Source organism: Pangasianodon hypophthalmus, chromosome 17 (assembly GCF_027358585.1).
Source record: "Pangasianodon hypophthalmus isolate fPanHyp1 chromosome 17, fPanHyp1.pri, whole genome shotgun sequence".
Taxonomy (NCBI): domain Eukaryota; kingdom Metazoa; phylum Chordata; class Actinopteri; order Siluriformes; family Pangasiidae; genus Pangasianodon; species Pangasianodon hypophthalmus.
This window is the reverse complement of record NC_069726.1, coordinates 13,337,709-13,358,173: the sequence shown is the minus strand read 5'-3', so window position 1 is coordinate 13,358,173 and position 20,465 is coordinate 13,337,709. Positions and strand designations below refer to the sequence as shown.

At 37.4% G+C, this 20,465-nt stretch overlaps 1 protein-coding gene across 6 annotated transcripts in view; it reads left to right on the top strand.

Annotated features, from left to right (window-relative positions):
- Positions 1-20,465, top strand: part of ntm (neurotrimin) — a 365,797-nt gene that overhangs the window by 235,186 nt on the left and 110,146 nt on the right. For 3 of the 6 annotated variants that reach the window (XM_026941899.3, XM_026941898.3, XM_026941897.3), the window contains exon 1: positions 15,573-16,123. In XM_026941899.3, coding sequence (XP_026797700.1) covers positions 15,963-16,123 — 161 coding nt within the window. In that variant the 5' untranslated portion in view covers positions 15,573-15,962. Of the gene's footprint in view, positions 1-15,570; positions 16,124-20,465 lie in introns of those variants that run through there. The other 3 variants (XM_026941893.3, XM_026941892.3, XM_026941896.3) reach the window with 3 other exon arrangements.

Below are 20,465 nucleotides of genomic sequence, written 5' to 3'. Positions count from 1 at the left end.
GCATCTTGTGCTTCACGTGTGATCTGGGTTTACAGTTATTCATGTTTTTTCATCCACTTAGCTAGCTCCAGTTCAAATTCAGAGCAACACGCCAATAATATTTCTAAATTTTAATTTAGGTTGTGTATGACAAGGGGTGGCACCACTTTTTTAAGAGTAGTATTGCCAACATAGTGTTCCATAGAGTCCAAGCCCAACATAGTGAACATGCATTAGAGATGCACATGCAAGTGTGCTACTTGCTTTATAGGATTTCCATAATTATGGTTACTCAGTGCTTTATATCCTATTTCACTCCTGAAAATTTAGAGTGTGACTTTACACTGATAAAGCAATTGGTAACCGGCTCTGACTTCTGTTCTTTTTTTTTTTTTTTTTCTTTTTAGGAGTGACATGACAGGTTTCATTGAAATGGTGTTCTACCATCATGCATTGCTATTGCATTACCATCAGGATAGACATTGCTATGAATTTTATTCGTTTCACAAAACTTTGATTCAACATAATAAAAAAACAAACACATTGGAAATGAATAAACTAAATGGTTGTGGGGTAAAGAATACATATTTGTAGGGGGTTAAGTTATGCATTTTTCTCCTGTAAAAGTTAGATTAATTTTGTTTGACAGAGGACATGACAGTATGTGCCTACATCTTCCAATCTTACACTAGCAAAAGGGAAGAGGCAGGAGTGGTCACAGGAGGTTTATAGGACAGGACAGGAAAAAAGGGCGTCACAGTAAGATGGCATATGCAACAGCTCAGCAGGCGCACATTGACGTATAACTCACTCACTTTCAGTAACTGCTTTATTCTGGTCAACAGTGGATCCTAAGCCAATCACGGGAACACTGGGCCCGAGGTGGGATCCCAGTCCATCACAAGGACACCATGCACACACAAATTCACACACAAATTCACGCTGAAATTAAGATTTCGTGTAATTATACAACTAATAGTTAAAAAAATAAAAGTATGTTTGTAACTCTGTTAAACTGGATTACTGATCAGAAGGTTGGAGGTTCAAGCCCCAGCACCGTAATGCAGCCACTGTTGGACTTCTTACTTGGAATCGATATGAAAAATACCATTAGTGCTGGAATGAAATCACATTATTTCTGTTGCCTTTTTGCCAGCTGTGAAAACTAGTTTCTCTGTGCACATGCCCAGTAGACCTAGTTGGTAATCCGTCCCTGGTCATGGGTCAGCCATGCATTGTTTCCATAAATAATAATTTTCTGCAGTCCTTATCTTAATCCGTCTCAAGGAAAATATGTGAGTATAGGTAAATCCTTATTAAGAAGTTGTAATTTAGCAGTGCTTAATGCTAAATCTGTTGCTATGATAATGCTTATCTTCCAGTAACATGGTTATAAGCTTTTTTAGTTTATAAGTAGGCACCAAGCTAACAGTGGTCCCTTTCCATATTCCTTCTGTAAGTTCCTGCTGGCTTGCCATGCCTATAGCCTGCTAGATCACAAAAAAACGTTTTATAGTCTGGCAAATGCAGCATGTTGTAAATTTTAAAGGTTTTATCCTGATGTTCTTTTCCTTAAACCCTTCCTTGAAGCATGTTGTTGTAATTTGAGCAGACTAAATACTCTGAAAGCAATTGCTTGCAAGAGCGAATGGAGATAATTACAGCTGGTATTTTTCAAGAAAAAGCAGAAGTGTATTGGGCTTTTAATATGACTGCAGGCGTATCTAGCATGACACGTCTATTTAAGTAGCTGCTGTGAATTCAACAGGAACAGCTCATTACGGCATAGCATTTGCGCCTCCACTGTAGAGGATCTCCATGGCGATTAGAGCATGCAAGGGAGACCGGGATAGAGCATGCTGGCACGGGGGCGTTATTTTATGGCAAAATGTCGTATACTCGGTAATTTAGTCTACTTTACATTCCCCTTCAGGATCTGCGTCAGAAATGATTCATGTACGACTATATTTAAATCTAACAATAAACAAAGTAAACCTTAAGGATTAAAAATAAACAAGGGCATCACATCTTCTCATTTTTACGCCTACTTTGATTAGTATTTCCAAATGACCACAGTGGATACTGAGCAATCCAGCACACCAGTTGGATCGCTTTGCATTTAGCTATAGTTTCATCTCCTTGCCCAAAAAGTTTACCTATAGTTTGATCTCTTTGTCCTTGATATGACAGGGATTTTTTTTGTTGTTGGTATCAGATGGAGTACCTTATCAATTCTCTATTATCTGTAATAGCCTGTGTGCTCGATTATGATCTGGAATAGAAATATTTAATAAAATACTCTGTGCAGTTTGAGCAATGCTCTGTCTTATTTCCAGGTAATAAAGTCTGAGCAGACTTGCAGTCAAGGTCAGAATATGTCATTTTACAAGACAGTAAAAACAATATTTTCAGCAGAAAATTTGCTAAAGCCAAATATTGGCTATAGTTATGTCATAGTGAGGTTGCTGTCCTTAAAAAATTCTAAAATCACAGACTAACCAGAGTTTATGAAAGTACTAAAGTAAAGCAAGCACTATGACAGCCAAAGATGTAATGTTTATTGAGAACTGAAAATCACTTGAATTGGTTTGTGTCAGTTAGGATATTGACATTGCATTGCTAGAGCTCTTGTTAAATATTGGTTAATGTAATCAGTCTCTGCGCAGTTTAATTAGCTCTGCTTTTCTTCAATGGAACTTTGAGTATCTTGATTGGATGAAGAATAGTGAAGAATAGCACAATGCCACTATCTGTATCTGTTTAGTGCTCCAATTGTCCATAAATGTATTTGTATTCAGATTTAAACCCAAAGTTGGCATGGCCTAAATCAGAAGAGGTTTTTATGTTGGCTATGACAGTTCCTCAACCTCAGCTATATCACTCGAGTTCATAATCGATCTCAACCAGAGATGTGCAAGGGACCGTTCTTTTTTTTTTTTTTAGATTAAGAAAAGATTATCATTATTTTCTAATGATTTTAGCCCAATTTAAACCACCAGTTACAAAGGATGCTGAAATGCATCGTGCAGTGCCACATTGTTCATCTATGACCGCTTGCTCACACCTACACACCTGAAAGTAAAAACCTTCTACTCATGTGACCTTTTTTGTTATGTCCCATGGGATCCTAGTCCTGATGCACATCTATAGTCTCAACCCAATGCCTTTGAACCTTTCTGCCAAGCTTTCTAAAAAACTAAATAAAAAATCAACAGTGCTTCCCATTTGTATCTGTATTTGAATCCATTTAGAACACGTTATCTGTTCAGTTCAAATAATGTATTGATATATGATTACATCCCTGTGTGATACAGATATGGAATCTATGTGGTTGCATTTCTTTCTTTTCTGTCTGTATGTCTGCTAAATAATTTTGTCATGTTGATTTTTTCAGGACAGAGAGATAATGTCTTAAAAGATGATTGCATGCACTTTACACATTTTTTATGCTTAACAAATAATTCTATGAGGATGGATGAGGGGATTGTTATTCTAAATGAGAGCACTCTGCTAAGTATGAAAAAGCAAGCCAGACGTCTAGACAGTTGCTAGAGTCTGGTAGATTTTGTTACTCACTGTGCACAAAAGCTGCCTACTTTCAGAGGAAGAGGCCGCGTGACTGACACTGCGTCCAGAAATTTGCTGATAATTTAGTGTCCTGAAATCAGCTAAATCAGTTGTCTGCAGTTGTTTTTACTCGTCAGCTGTCCTGAGAGAAACGTGCTGGTCTGTGTGTATGATGATTTGGGAGAACAGTTGGAGGATTTCTGAAAACCAACTTTGCCCAAAGATTATGGTGAGATTTGCATTTGGAGAAGAAATGAAATAGTTTATTTGCTGCAAGAATGACTTATTTTAGATGATTTTTTTTTTCACATGCCTTGTTGAGTAACTGTTAGCGAACACACTCCCTGTGTCTGGGTCTCAAAATGCATAGTAGAGTACTAAATAGTATGTGAAAATAATCTGTAGGTTTGTTACCTAACCTCATAAAAAAATACCAGTTTACCATAAAAAAATACCGTTTTTGCATTTATATCTATTATAATTTCTTTTTTATTTTTTCTGTAAATCCCAAGAGTGGTCTAAAAATATTTCAGGTAAACATGGTATAATTGCTACTCCTATCCGTCTGTTTTCTTTGAAGGTTGTGCAAAGCAAATGCAGTGTTTCTCACATATAGGTGTTATTTTGGTGCTGTGTCCATGTATACTGACAACTGCCTAAGTATACTTTGTCCAATTAAAAAAAAACAGCATTTTATTAATCCATTTGGAGACATTAACATGGCTTTCTGAATGCAGCTCAGGGGCAGCGGGAGGAGAAGGAGCAGAGAGGTGGAGGGGCAGAACAAACAAACTAATGAGAGAAAAAAAGGATAAAATCTACTATCAAGTTTAAATTAAAAACAATTCATCTTCTACTTAAAAAAAAGAAATTCCAAATGTTTGGAATCTGCACTTATTTCTAAAAAGTACAAGCAAGCAATAATTAGGGATAAATTATTACATGCTGCCTTGTTATTTTTGGTGGTAAATGTGACTTCAATGGGTTAACACCGAGCTTCTATGCTCCAAGCAGGATGGTACATTATCAATATCAGACCCTGAAAAAACGGGCCAGTTGGGCTGGGCTATGTTACTTAGCAGTTATGGATCTGTGCTAGTGACTGGAAGGTCAGAAAGGTGTGAGGATAAATCTCAGGATTGGTGGATATCCATTTGTAAAGCCTCTTAACTCTCAACTGCTTTATTCCTGTATTATATTTGGATGAACCTAAACTATATTTGCAATATATTTGGATCCCAGTGACTTTGTATTCACAAGTACACCAGTGTGAATGAGGCAACGTAGGGTTTAAATATAGAAAAAGATCCTGCAGCAGTGTGGTTGTTTTGATCAGTTAGAGCAGGTATAACTTCTGAGCTAATCAACATTTTATTCATAATTGTACTCCCACTATATCACAAACATGCAGCACGTTTTTATTAGCTGGCATTGCATTTAGCTGGGCTGAGTTTTCTAACAAATAAGTAAATAAATAGATCCTGAAATACGAACAGATTCTTGTACACAGAAAAAAAAGTGCTGATTTGTAAAATCTCAGTCCTGTAGCTTGTGCAAGATTGTCAGGAATTTGGGATCTGAGATTATCACCTACTAGCTCAGGGACCACAACAGTAGGGAAGTGTCATATGAAACATCTGCTCTCACATGAAACGTCTGCTTGTGTATAATTTGCTTGAAAAATTTGCATTTCCCAATTCCTTGAGTGTCTATATTATTTTAAATGTGTCTTGCATGACGGAAGTTTCAGAATAGACCTGCAACAGCTGTTTCCTGGAAGATCACACTTGTATCTGGAGCTTTACTCCAAACCAGGCTTCTAATTGTGTAAGTTGGAAATTGGATTCATGTAGATATCAAATCTAATCAGTGTGATCCTCTGGTTAGAGGAAATTCATTTCCCAGGCAGCTTCCTTATCAGACACAAGCATTATTACCATGCTCTGAAGTTAACAGTTTAGTCCTGTGATCTTAGAACAGACGACTGACTTCTTGTCAGTGTATCACTCTGTCAGTGGCTTTATCTTTGTCAAGGTAAATTATCATACAATCATTTCATTCTGTCTCATAATTTCCATTAATCTACTCCTGTTCTAGCAGGTGCCAGGAAGCCATCCTTCTGCCTTTCAGGCTTTATTAGTATAAAGATCCCTAGATAGAGACAATTCTGCTTATCAGAGTTGTGCGGACGGAATGGAGTGTGACTCATTTCAAAGGCCTAAGAGACAACAGAAACACTGGGTATGTTAATGCAGCTATCTCTTCATTTAGAGATCCTAGTGTTACAGTAATGCACCTAATGGCTTATATGAAGTCATTATCTGAAGGGTTTGTAATTAAACTAATTATTCAAATCTCACATTAGATTGTGCGTAACAGTAAAAAAAGCAATTTGTGTCTAATGACTCGTTTTATTCTAAATCAGATTTTAGAGCAACTCACCTGTGATATATCAGTCTGAATATTGTGTGTGCGTGAGTGTGTGGGACAGGCTTCCTAGAAAAGCTGTTCCTACAAACTTGCTATGCTAATAATGCATTATGCACCAAATTATAAGTATTAATTAGTTAGTCTTGTGGTTTCATGAATGTATTTATGGTGCTGCATCTTTATAAATACATTCATGGAACCATAAGAATGAATAATTAATATTTCTAAATCAGTATATAATGCATTATTAGCATGGGCATTGAAAAAGCAAGTGTATCACTTATAAGTATTTATGTAATAATATAAATGTCACTATAACTGTTATTATAGTGAAGCATAGGTCTTGATGTGTCTTTATAATGTATGTATTTATAGAACTGTAATACTTGCTTATAAATAATTATAAAAGGTGCTATAATTCATTATGAGTGTGGGCTTCATAGAAAGTGTTACCAACCTTTTTTAAATTGTTTTTTTATTGTTATTTTTGTCTCTGATGAGGAAAGGCATTTACTAATGAATGAATGAATGAATGAATGAATGAGTGAACATGCTAAACATGTCATGCAGCATGAGCAACCCACTGCAACCTGAGTGTAGAAGACAGCAGAAAGTTTAGTTTGCAATACCAGACTTACTCAACCACAGTCATGTATATCAGATAAATCACTTTAAACCTGCTTAACAAGCAAAAACCTAATGATGTGGACAGAGAGAAGTGTAGTGGAATCATTATTTAGAGAAAGTAACGGTCACTTATTTTCCAAAGTGCCTATCTGCTGTCAGCTCACAGCTTTTGTTGTACATCATTTAAATTCTTCTGTTGTGGCTGACAGATCTGAGAGATCACACATCCCTCTGTGTCTGTGCAAGAGAGAGAGAGAGAGAGAGAGAGAGAGAGAGAATATGCTTATGCTAGCATGGTTTCCACTGGCAGGTCTGCTGCTGATTTAGCACGGTCATGCTAGTTGACTAGGAAAACTTTGCTGGTGCAACTAGCGTGTAATATGGTAGTCATAGTGGCAACCATCTTTGCAGGCGTAAGCTGGTTATTTCAGCATGGCTGTGTGTGAGTGGGTCTGGATTTGTGTTTGTGTATGTGTATGTTTGTGAGTGTAAGAGGAGCGCCACTGCATTCCAATCTCATGCTTCTTGGAGTCCCACATAAAATATAACTACTGTTTTCACAGACATTTGGAGACACGTTGCCTCTTTCTCTCAGGGCTGCTTGTTCTTAATTACTGTTTTCCCCCTGGAGTTGAAAACAACATAATTTTTGCTTGAGTGTTTTGAACACGAACATTTAAACTTCACACCCTGAGGGTTAAAAGCATGCTCCAGAATTACCTGACTTGGGAATCACTGGGTCTTATCACATCTGCTGATTATTTAGTGATCATAGTCATCTGCTCAAGTTAAATTATAGAAACATACATTTAATACCACCTGGAGTGTGAACTCCAGGAGAACGTTGACTTGACCTAGCAGTACAAATGTCAATGCTTTGGTTTTTGTTTAAAGTTTGATATGCCACCTCATATTTTCCAGCTACTGCATATACACATATAAACAAGGAATGTTTCCAATTTGCCAATTGGAAATGACTTAGGGGATGTGCTCGTCAAGTAGAAAATCTTGAGAAAATAGCATTTAAAATTCTGTACTGCTCATTCCTGATGTTTGACAGGGGCATGTATTAATCTGTTGGTCTCACACACACATATACACACACAAGCTCACAGCACTGCAAAACAAATTAAGTCCTAAAAACACTGCAGTCAATGCCAAGCAAAGTACAAAGAGGAGACTTTCCATTACTCCTGACTTCTTTATTAGTGTGGCAACACACCCCAGCTTTGAACGAAGCACGGATCTGGTAAAACCCACAGAGTGACTAAAAAAAAAAAAAGATGCCCTGTCCCATTAATGGTAAACAGAACTTAGTGACTGCTGGGAAAATTCAAATTATCAACTACAAAACAGTGCCGTGGGCTACAGAGCATGCTCCTGGCACTAAATATAATTTATTTTCTATAACAGATTAGAGTATCACTCCCCTTTTCCTCTGCTTTCCTCTTCCCGCTTTGTAAAAAAAAAAAAAACAGTAATTAATAAATAAATAAATAAATAAATAAACAAATAAATAACCCTGCATGACAGTTTAAATATTTACTTTTAAATCTAAATAATTGCAGTGCTGTTCAAATAACTTTACTTTGGCTCATGCACATTTTAAACTGTGTGTTCTTTGCGTAAATAGTGAAGCTCCATTTACATGAATGAATGATTTTAAGGCCCTCGAGCTAAAATGATAATCAATTTTTAATGGTATTTATAGCATTGTTATGATGCACTTACAGTATGTATACTTTCTACTTCATTACTTAAGAAATCTGTGTGTTAGCTGGATGAATATGACTGAACATGCTGTTACAAAAAATAAATGCATAATAATAATAATAATAATAATAATAATAATAATAATAATAATTTTTACGCCATATTATTTGCATCTTGGGAATGTTTTTGATTGGACATTCCTGTAGCAGGCAGGAATGAGGAAAGTTAACCAGAAAAGTTGACTGACATGATGACATCTCATTTTTGCCCTTCATAAACGTGTGTGAGCATGTACTTTAGCTATGCAAATACCATACTTTTTTTTTTTTTTGTAAGGGCAGCTACACCTGCTCTATTGTACATATAGTCATCTGATACATAAATTATACTCAAATGACTGGGTTTATATTTACAACCACCAGACAGTAGTGTCAGTTGGCACACTGTAGGATACAAAGATAAGTGAACTTTATAACTTAGTAACTAACTAACTTTATAACTAAGATATCTAACCCTTGAATGCAGGGTTAGCAGGCTATGCCGTAGTGCTATATGGAACTAATAATGTGGCAGTAAGCATTATTTTGATTGTGCTCTATGATCCAAGAGAATATACGAAGTCACTTTTTTATATTCTCTTGGATTATATTGGCATACTGCACTAAATTCCCATTTAAAGCCTAGATTTACGAAGAATTCCTTAACATTCTTTCTAATATGCAAATTATTAGTAGAATATGTGATATCTGGAAACTTTTAGCCACAGAATCTGCACACTAAGCTAGTCAGGTAGCTAACTTAATAGCTAATGTTACTAATGAACTAAACTGCAGTTGTTATGATATATTTTGACATATATCCTATATTCTGCAAAGATGTAAGCAGATACTTTGAATCATTGAACACAGTTATACTAGACTATTTGGCCAAGATACCATGAACTGCAAATTGTAATATTGGATTTTTTTGTTGCTTTTCTTTCTTTTCTGTGTTGCATGTGAAGTCTGTCCATCCAGTAACTTTAAAGCTGCCTCTAATTTAGTGCCATTTCTACCATTTAGTCTATAGTCATCTGAAAGTAGTCTCTGACTAGCACAAGTTTCTCAGTTAGTCATTTTCTCTTTTCTTATCATCTCATGTAATACTCAGAGCAGGATTTAAACTACACTAATGACAATATTAACACAGTGTCTTACAAATATGCTAAAGATATCACTACATACTTCAATACATACAGTACACAGTGGCCGCCCACATATTCTCCTGTGTCTGACATGTTTTGACATTCTCTTTCGAGTCTGCTGCTGCTGCTGAGGCCTGATTATTATTGGTTCCCAGTGGACAAAATTTCTTAATGGAGAGACACCATATGGTCTGCATCAGAAAAGTCTCAGTAGACTATAGAGCCAGCAAGGGCCACTCTGAGCTCTTTACTAAATATGCTCCATTTTGTTCACATCTGCCACTAGCCAAAAGCACACAGGTAAATGTACAGTAATGTGGATGGAGAGCAGCCCAAATACTCTAGAGTTTTGCTGTGGGTGTTCTCTCGGTTTCTAAAACTGAGTTTCTAAACAGCTTCTAAAAGTTTCCCTCGCTGTCAAGTTTATTTTAGCAACCAAGCAGTCATTTCTCCATATTTCTCCTGTTGGTTCTTCCTAGATAATGTCTCTGTGAATGCTTTACTACAATATGACATTGCAGAACTTTCCTATTGCCCATTTCCATTCCTGGAATCTGAATAGCCAATGAAGCTGATTCTTTTATATGCTGCCCACACAAGAGTTTCTAGTAGACTTCCTGATTTTCAACCTTGCTGTCCTCTTCATTGTACTTTAATGAGTACAAGACACCTATGCCCTTCTGGTCCTCACTAGAAATCAGCCCAGTAATATAGCCTGACTCATGTAAATATTGTTTTAATCGAGTCTTCCCATTTGACGTACGGAGAAATATGGAACATAGCCATGTTAAGGGAAAGATAGGGTTGGTGTCATTCCTTGAGTCATTGCCTTTTCACTGTTTGCCTTTTATTAATAATCATATTGTAAATTACACAAATTCTTAATCTGTGTGAAAGTTGAAATTACTTAAAACAGGGGTAAAAGATTCTGGCTCAGACCACACTGGCATTTTCGAGAGCTCTAAAATGAGTCTTGAGCGGACCATGGGGCAGTCATGCAGGGTGACTGAACCACCTCAGTCGGCTCCTTTCAGTTTAGAGGGTTGGTGTCTCCACTCTGAGGCTCTCCTCTGCAGAGGAACCTCATCTTTGCTGCCTGTACATAGATGAGGATAGGGACATAGATTGACCAGTAACACAAACTTTGCTCCTGCTGAGCTCCTGAGTCACCACTATAGACCAGTGCATGGACTTTAACACTGCTGCCGCTGACCTGATTTGCCCTCTTTTTCCATCACTTATAAATGAGTTCCCAATGTGCTTACATTCCTTCACCAGGGGCAAGGTCTCTCCTCTCTCCTGAAGGAAGCATCCCACTTTTTTTTGCGAGAGAACCAAGGCCATGGATTTGGAGGTGCTGCTTGATATTCAAAATTATGGAGTATGTGTTGGAGGTCCATTTTAGATAGTGCCAAGAGAACATCATCTGCATGCAACAGGCATGTTACCTCTAGCCCTCCATACTGGATACCTCTCTATCCTTGAGTGGGTCTTGATATCCTAGCCATGAAACTACAAACAGGAGTGGTGCTATAAATACACCATCCGTTTTTGTTGTTGTTGTTGTTGTTGTTGTTGTTATTCTCAAATCACTAGTGGATGTCCACTAAGCACTTACATGTACTTCTTTTTAACTGCAACTTTTTTCACAATCTCTTACATACACTGGTAGCTATTGGCCGTTTCAGTAATATTGTTCAAAAAGTTCAAACTGTAAAGTATTCCCCATACTTACTGTATGTTTATAGACTAAAAATGCATGCAATAGCTCTTCCAATTATAGTGGAGTAAATATTCAAAGTCTGTAAAAGGCTAAGCTCAAAAACCCAAAAATATTACATCCCACTCTAATATTACAATTAGTGACAAAACTGTTCTGACGTTATCATCCATAAATAAAGCTATTTGTGAAAAGTACATTCTCACATCCATGCACTCTGATAAACACCTTTAACAGTTGCTGCCAGTTTGAGTCAGGTATATCTCAGTATGAAGAAACACTAAACTATGCATTACAGAGAGACTCTAGGAGCATCCTATGTCAGGATGTTACACATTTCTAGCTTTGTTGAATAAATAATTTCCTTCAAGTTGATTCTTTCAATCAACTTGCAATTATGAAACTAGTTGTCTCCCTTTTCGTAACTTTATAGTAAGAGTTGAGGAAATTATAATTTTTTGAAGTCTGTTATTGGTTCACTTCACATTTATTTATCTGTTTGTTTGCTTGCTTGCCTTTCTGTCGCCTACATGTCTATTGCTGACTGACTTTCATTAAATTGACTTGAGTGAGATTAGTAGCACTGCAATGTAATGAATCATCAAAAAGCAATCAATGCTCTTGTACGTGTAGGTGTAAATCCATCAAGTGCAAAACATTTGTACTGAATTTGTGAGGTGTCATTCACAAAAAGTAGTTGGCTCATATTTAAGTGAACTTTGAGAGCTGACTCACATTTCTTTTTGTGTATGTAGGCAATGCTGTTACCTTTTCAGTGTGATTTAATCAATATGCTTTAATGGAAACCTTTTTTTAATGCACATTTGTAATGCCTTGCTGGAATATTTAAATAGTTTTTTATAATATACAATGCAAGAGAATGTGATTGAAACAACATTAATGACAGTTAGGCAAAGACAATCAATGACTAGTCGTAATATTGCAAACCTTGTCTGGTATAGAAATAAAAATGGCAATGAGTCATATGGGAAATGAAACACTCGACTCTTATTGCTGAGCTGAGTCAAACGATTTGACTCACAAAGAAGAGCTGGGATTCCCATTTGCATTTTGTTTAATTTAATAAATGAGAGAGTCTTAAAAACCTCTCAGAGAGTAAAGGTAATAAAAATACATTATAATATGCCACATGCAGTGATTAAACGATTTCAAGCAAGGGTGCTTAAGTGGACAAGTTGTGAAGTCAGATTTTTTCTTTACTCCCCAATTTGGGCTTTGATATTGCCATGTTGGTGTGCCATGTTTCTCAGTGCTGTCAACACCACACCATCATCAAGCTTATAACCACAAGGGACTTTGGGCTAAGAAACTGCTGCTATATCAATACTGATATAGGCTTATAAAATACAGTACGGAATTAATAATAATAACAATCATAATCACCATCATAGGTTTTATTTATATAGCAAATTCTAAGTCCAAGATCTCAAAATGCTTTATAATAATATGAATTATTAACAGTTCAAACTAATTAGTTTTAATTCATCACATTAATGATACAATCTCCAATAATTATTATATTAACTATAAATCTAGAATAATTATTGTAATGCATTAACAAGATAAAGCCATAGGAACTATGTATAGGCCAGCTTAAGCAAATATTTATTAACCTGGATTTAAAAACACCTCTTTAGAGGCAGTTAGGAGGAGTTAAAGCTAGCATTATGTTTTCGAAAACACATCCAATGGCCCGTGTATTCCGGAAGACAATAGGGGGCCTAACACAGAGCCCCGTGGGATGCTATAACTGCGCTTGTTTTAAGCTCTAAGTACTCTTCCTTAAGGCTAACCATTGTATAATGATCTGCCAGTTAGTTGTAAATTATGAAATGGTTCAGGCATCATGGTGGTGCAGTGGGTAGCATTGCTGCCTCACAACTTCAGGGTCCCTGGCTCGATCCGGAGCTTGAGTTACTGTCTGTGCTGAGTTTCACAAGTTCTTTCTGTGTGAGCATGGGTTTTCTCCCACTGTCCAAAATATACAGATACACTATATGGCTAAAAGTTTGTGGTCACCTGACTATTACACCCATATGTGGGTCTTCCCCCAACTGTTGCCACAAAGTTGGAAGCACACAGTTGTCTAGAACAGGGGTGTCTAGTCTTAAAAAAAAAAAAAAAAAAAAACCTCCCCAACAGAGTTTTGGACTGATGGTATTCCTAGTTTGTGACCTACCGAGCCAATATCAGAATGTATTTCTGATAGACTTCAAAGCACTATTGTAAGTCGCTCTGGATAAGGGCGTCTGCCAAATGCCGTAAATGTAAAATGTAAATGTAAATGTTATCCAGAAAGGACCTGTGTGAGAGCAGGGTTTCATTCCGACCCAGCAGAAGCCACACCTGATAGTCTCTTGAACGCTAAGATTATTAGATGAAGCAGGAGGGCTCAGGCGTCGCTCCTGCTTGTTTGGAAAGAACTCCTGCACCCACACCGGCCCTTTGTGGATATGATTGGACACCACTGGTCTAGAATAGGTTTGCAAGCTGAAGCCTTATGATTTCCCTTCACTGGAACTAACGGACACAAACCTGTTCCATGACAATAGCTTGTGGCTTGTGCCCAGTGTTCCTGGGATCCGCCACTACCCTGACCAAGATGTAGTGGTTACTGAAGATGAATCAATGATTCACATTAATAATATCCAATCTCCAATAAGTAATAAATAAATACAAATTGCTACAAAATAAGCAAAATAATAGACCCAGAATCCCTGAATAGGCCACTGTGACACTTTCCTGGGTTTGGCTGGAAATGAGGAGACGGGAGGCAGGCTTGGGACAACTCAAATGAGCTCTTTATTTTTTCTTTTCGCTTTTCAGCAATTTTATTCCACCACACAGGCACACACACACACACACACACACACACACACACACATGGCTCTGCGCTGCTCAGCTCCATCTCTCTCTCTCCCCCGTGGCTCTCATCTCTCCCAACTTTATCCTTGCTACCACTCACTGAAACTCAGAACACATGTTAGAGCAATCCTGCACAAGAGTAGATCCTTATCACTCATCATTTTTGCCCTCCGCCCTCCACTCACAGACCACGCCCTGCCTCCAAAGCCAGGCTGAACAAATATCTATTAATCTGGATTTTAAGACACCTCTTTCAAGGCTGTTTTTAGAAAGAGTTAATGAAAAAAAAGGGGAAACAATAGGGGGCCTAAAACAGAACCTTGTGGGACACCATAATTACACATTTAAAAAAAAATACAAATTATAGCAATCTCCCTTAAGGCTAACAAATGTGTAGATCTAGATGTAAACCAGGTAAGATTGGCTAGCTTGAACAAATTCAATATGATCATGCTTTAAATGATTTATTATATAGGATTCCAACAAAGGAATGATTTATGAAATGTTTCGATTTTATGGTGTTAAAAAATACTGAAAAAAACCATTTCATTTAGCTTGTTTTGTTAATTTATTAGATAAAAATAAATGAGTTTTTTTATAGGGTTTTTTTTTCTTATTTGTGGGTTGTGGAAGCACTTGCATCACTACAGTGTCTTATATTTAAAAAATAATCATTAAATATTCTTAAAGCTGAAGTTGAAAGAAACAAGATAGCAAACACTTGAGTTAAAAACATGTTTAGATAGCAAACACTTGAGTTAAAAACATGTTTAAGGTGGTCTAATAAAGCAAAACAAAATCTAGGGCAAAATGTTTGGATTTTTTTAGTCTTCAAAGGGTTAAAGGAATGATTTAGGAGCTGTTTTCGATTTTAAAAGCTCTTTTATCAGAGACCACTGAGAAAATGTGCAGTCTGAGTGAACAGAGGGGGGTGATCCAGACACTAATTTCTTCCCAGCTAAGAGCAGACCCACCATCCAATTACCACATCCTTGTGTGTAATTTGTTTATATTCCTTGGAATGACTGACGACGCCTCCCCATTCATATCACACTGAGCATCTATTAATCTTCCTCTCCCACGCGTGCACGCGAGTCTATGGGACGGATGAATCCTAAATGCCTCACTGTTGTACACTAGATAAAGTGTAGAGAGGACACTATGTAGTGCACTTCTGTATAGAGCAAGAATGAATTTGCTGTCAGAATTGCACCTAGTGTTTAACCGAGGCAGTTAAGGCGCGCTGAGCTGCTGTTTACAGCTGGTTTTTCCTCAACTTCACAGCAAAAGAAAGCGTGAAAGAGTGTTAGGAGAGAGTACTCAAATTATTCCACGAGCGCGCGGAGCGAATCCTTATCCGCAAACCCACTGCTGCTGATGTGCGCGCGTGTGTTGTGTTGTGTGTGTGTGTGTGTGTGTGGATGTGCGTGTGCGCGCGTGTGTGTGTTTGTGTGTTGTGTTTTGTGTGTGTGTGTGTGTGCGTGTGTGAGTGTGCGCGCGCGCAGCCCGCATCTCATTTTCAGCCAAAGCTCTCTGAGCGGCCACGCACGCGCTCTCAACTTTAAAGTAGTCGGCAGTATAATCTGGCCATACAGGAGATTTCGATCGAAGCCAGAAACAATCTAAACAACCCGTGCAAAGCGAGGATAGCCTATATTTGCCACAGGACTACACAGGCTTTCAGTAAGATGCTAATCCTGTGACGGTGCGAGCGGCTTGCGCGCTCCATCCGCTCCCAGTGCGCAGGGGATTTCCTTCCACCTGCAGAGGCATTCCGGATTAAGAACGCAGCTCTAATGGCTCTATAACACACTTCAGCCGCGTGTGTGTGTGTCCAGTGAAGCGGCAGTGGGAAAGATGATGGGAGAGTGTGTGTGGCGGCGTGTTGTGTCTCTGAGTCTCAGGCTGATGCTTGTTATTCCTGCAGGTCTGCCGGTACGGAGTCAGGGAGACGCACAATCCGATAATACCGTGATGGACAACATCACTGTCCGACAGGGAGAGACCGTCTTCCTCAGGTACGAACTGGGCCTTTATTCCTCTCTCTCTCTCTCTCTCTCTCTCTCTGTCTGTCTATCTATGTGTCTGTCTGTCTGTCTGTCTGTCTATCTGTGTGTCTGTCTGTCGGTCTGTCTATCTATCTATCTGTGTCTGAGTCTGTCTCTATCTATCTATCTATCTATCTATCTATCCATGTGTCTGTCTGTCTGTCTGTCTGTCTGTCTATCTGTGTGTCTGTCTGTCGGTCTGTCTATCTATCTATCTGTGTCTGAGTCTGTCTCTATCTAACTATCTATCTATCTATCTATCTATCCATGTGTCTGTCTGTCTGTCTATCTTTCTGTTTGTCTGTCTTTCTATCTATCTGTTTATCTATCTGTTTATCTATCTGTTTGTCTGTCTGTCACCTTTGATTAAGTTGTGTTTGTCACTGGGAATATTTAACTACACCTTCTCCAAGAACTGTTTTAATTTTGTTCTAAGCTTGTGGCTTACTGGAGCATTTCCTGATCACAGTCTCCTACTTCATTTTAGTATGCAGACATGGATGTCCTTTTCCTTGGCATTTGATGCCCGTGTAAGCTAAAGGAAATTTATTGCAGTTAGTCTTTACGAGGTCCAGGAGTGAAGCTTTCCTCATCATTAATCACTGTTGTCTTGGATATAGCTACATAAATAAGTTTTGTTTGTTTTTTTTTGTTTTTTTTACATTATATATATAAATCTTTTCAATTTATATTTTTTCTTTCTTTTTTTTAGTTCAAGGTTCATTTTCCACATTATTTCTGGCCACAATTGTGTGCCTCACACAGTATTTTTGATTAGTATGAGCCAATTATCATTATAAATCATTATTGATTTTGTACATCATCTCTCTAATCTACATGCAATTACAGTGTACGCAGCATCAGCATACTATTTACAAATGACCTTACTGTGATGTTGATGCCTTTCTCAGTCTCACCCACTCACACATTATCTCGTTGTCCCTAAGGGGCATTGTACAGTATTAACCTACATCAACACCTCAGCGTGACATGCTGGATTAGAGGCAAGCGTGTTACATAGGGTTAGATGAAAGCATACCACAGGTTATAGCAGCTGCTGTTATGTTCAACTGAACAGCAACAAATGAAAGGAGACACTGATCAAGTCATCTCTCCCTCAGTGTCCTGTCCTTTTTTTTTAGCATTTAAAAAAAAATGCTGCTCTTGTTACCTCTCTTTGTTGTTTTTAAACGTTTTCTATAAGCTGTATGTTCATGTCATGATCATAAATAACGAAGTCCAAAATGATTATGCTTATGACAGAAGACAGAAGTCATGCTTTAGCACGTACATCATGTGCCATTCATTAAAAATGCATTAACGTGCAGTGTGCAGTTGCCCATCTCATAATCGTATGCAATTACTCAGAATGGACACATGTTAGCTTCTGAACTTTTAGTTAGGCACAGTTTGAGTTTAGATATTTTCCACTTAATCACATTTTCACAGCATCAAAGTGAATCCCATCCTATGTATCCCAGTGCTAAATTTGTTCTAAGGTTCTCAGAGACATTTTTTTAAACTGGACAAGGCCTTGGACTTACTGTTGATTTTATTTTCCAGCGTCGAGCTTGATAAATGTCAGCTTAGTCACTTAAGTGTGCTCCGTTGTGTACAGTAAATCACTCTGGAGTCCTACAACTCATAGTTTTCATGACAAGTCATAATTAAGGGTTGTTGCTGTCAGAGCAGCTGCATGCAGTGATGTAGTCTTTCATTTCTTCCTGTCAACAAAACACTCTCTCTCTCTCTCTCTCTCTCTCTCTCTCTCTCTCACGCACACACACACACACACACTCTCTCTCTCTCTCTGAGTTGTGTAATGCCTCATGCAGTACATATAGGCCTCTGTTTAACCTTCTCAACAATAACCACAGAAATGTAATTATGTAACGTGATTTTTGTGTATGTTCTTTTTGGAAATGAATTATCTCGAGAATGGTTCCAAAGAACAAATTCATCACATAAAACTTTTGAAGAGTTTGAGGAAGAACTGAATTCTAGGACCGAATGCACAGGTCGCAATATGAGTCAGTGAAAAAATAGCTGCTTTGTACCAACCACGACACTGAATTATTTAGTATGTTGCTTCTTCACTTTAGGACTGAATCTTATTCACAGTGGAGTTCTAGTATAAAGCTGAAAATGGTGTTTAGGACCATACATATTAAAACCTTGCTCCTTTAGCATCAGAGACGTGAACAAACTGCACATCGCACCTTTGCATTTTTGTAAATGGTTAACTAAACACAGCACAGCACTCCAATTTTATTCAGTTACATCTTAATTGTGTGCTTCAGATAGCCTGCTAGAGCAGATTTGTTCTCTTTTACCAGTTGCGGAATATGAAATGGGTATGGTCTCAGGCTCCCCGTGCAGACCCGCTACTGGCAATTTCCTTTTGAGGTCAGCCTCATGGGTCTCCACATCAAAAACCAGGCAAAAAATGGCTTAGAATCTCTATGATGGCTTAGCAAATGCTTAAGCAAACAGTTTAGAAAGACACTGCATTCTTTGTCATTGTTTCTAGAGAATACTGTTTGCAGTTTAGAAAAAGAGAACCCTTAAAAGTCTTTGCCGTCTTTTTGATTGCATCTCTCTCCAGTCAATCATCCCTCCCATGTTGACACCTAATATATCTGCTGTCCTTATCAGCGAATTCCAAAGCCTGGGGACTAAATCAAATCCCTGCAATTTCCTCCCAGAGTTTACCTTCAGGCTGCTGCAGCCTCTGAACATCCGTGTAATATTGGAAGTGCTGCATTCGATATTTAATAGGGGCTGTGGGTTGAATTTGTCTCTTTAAAAACAATACAGTAGTTGAGTTTTATACTTTCTTGTGGAAGAAAGCAGGCAGCCTTTCTGACATTTATTTGTTTCCTTACCTGACATTATTTAGCATATCACCTGACATGAGCAATCCATGTACATCAGCATTAATACAGTATCTAATGCTTGTATTAATTAGTTTTTTTTTTCAATAATTAACCAAATAAGCCAAATTATCAATACCTGCATTGACCACTAGGAACTGACTCACTAATGAACGTTTGTGACTGTTAACTGGCAAAACTCAGAACTGAGTCTGAACATTATTTACACTTTATTAATGCTGAAGTTTGTGATTTGTTAATGTTTTTTGCTATTAATTTGTTTGTTAATGATTTGTAATGAGTTTGAATTCTCATCAGAAGGTGTTCACTGATTTCGTATAACCGCACAGCTCTGACAGTAGTTGAGTACAGGTTTATATTAATGCACTAGTTCTAATACATTATAGTTTCTATACTAACAGCTCATTTGATAGGGGCTTGTATAATAATACAAGCATTTTTAACAAAGAAAAATTGTGGATGTGGTGAAGCTTTCTGTTATGAGATGTTTATTTAACATTTATGGCAGGACAGTCAGTTTGCCAATGCAGGAGAGTCTTCTGGACAGAGGAGATTTTTGTGCTTTCTGGTTTCTCAGTCACAAAACAAACTGTGTTGTTGTTGTTTTTTTGTCTCATTAACTCCAAGAGAGAGAATACAGGAGAGGCTGGTGTGCGAATGACTGGGTACAGCTGCTATAACTTAAGTGATAACAGGAACTAACTTATCTTGTGGATGTACAATAAAAAAGTCATTGTAAACAGCCAAAAAGCACAATGTGACATTCATTAATAAATTAAAAACTGTAATCACTGGCAAATCGCAGTGGTAATAGTGGAATCACATACTTTTGGCTGTGCTGTTATACAAAAATAATCCGCTTTGGGCAGGACTGTATGACACCACCCATGTTATTTACATATATCTCATGTGTTCTTCCATGTGTTATTAATACAGTAAATGTTTAAAATAAATAATTAGTAAGGCTCTGTGTTAAAGTTATTTCGACTGATATTATTTACTTATTTATATGTATGATACTTCATTATATATTGTAATGTATTCAAAGCTCTATACAGTGAAACACTGTGTAGAAATACACTGCTGAAAGCATGGACAGGTTATTCCATTTTAATAATAATACATTATTCCATTTAATGTATTAATATATCATTAGTGGATAGTTATATATATATAAAATAGTCAACAACATGGAAAACATAGGTAGACCAGAATAAGAGTGTAAGATGCTTTATATTCTTTGATCATCCTGCTATTATAATTAGTGCCACCCACTTATGTATAATTGTATTTATTATTCTGCTATTCTCAGAGCTATCTTGTAGGCAGTAGAACTGTTCAAATTACTGTTAAAAAAACTAGGAATTTCTATTCATGTGCTTTAATCTAATGATTTACTGAGGTTATGTGTTAATGAG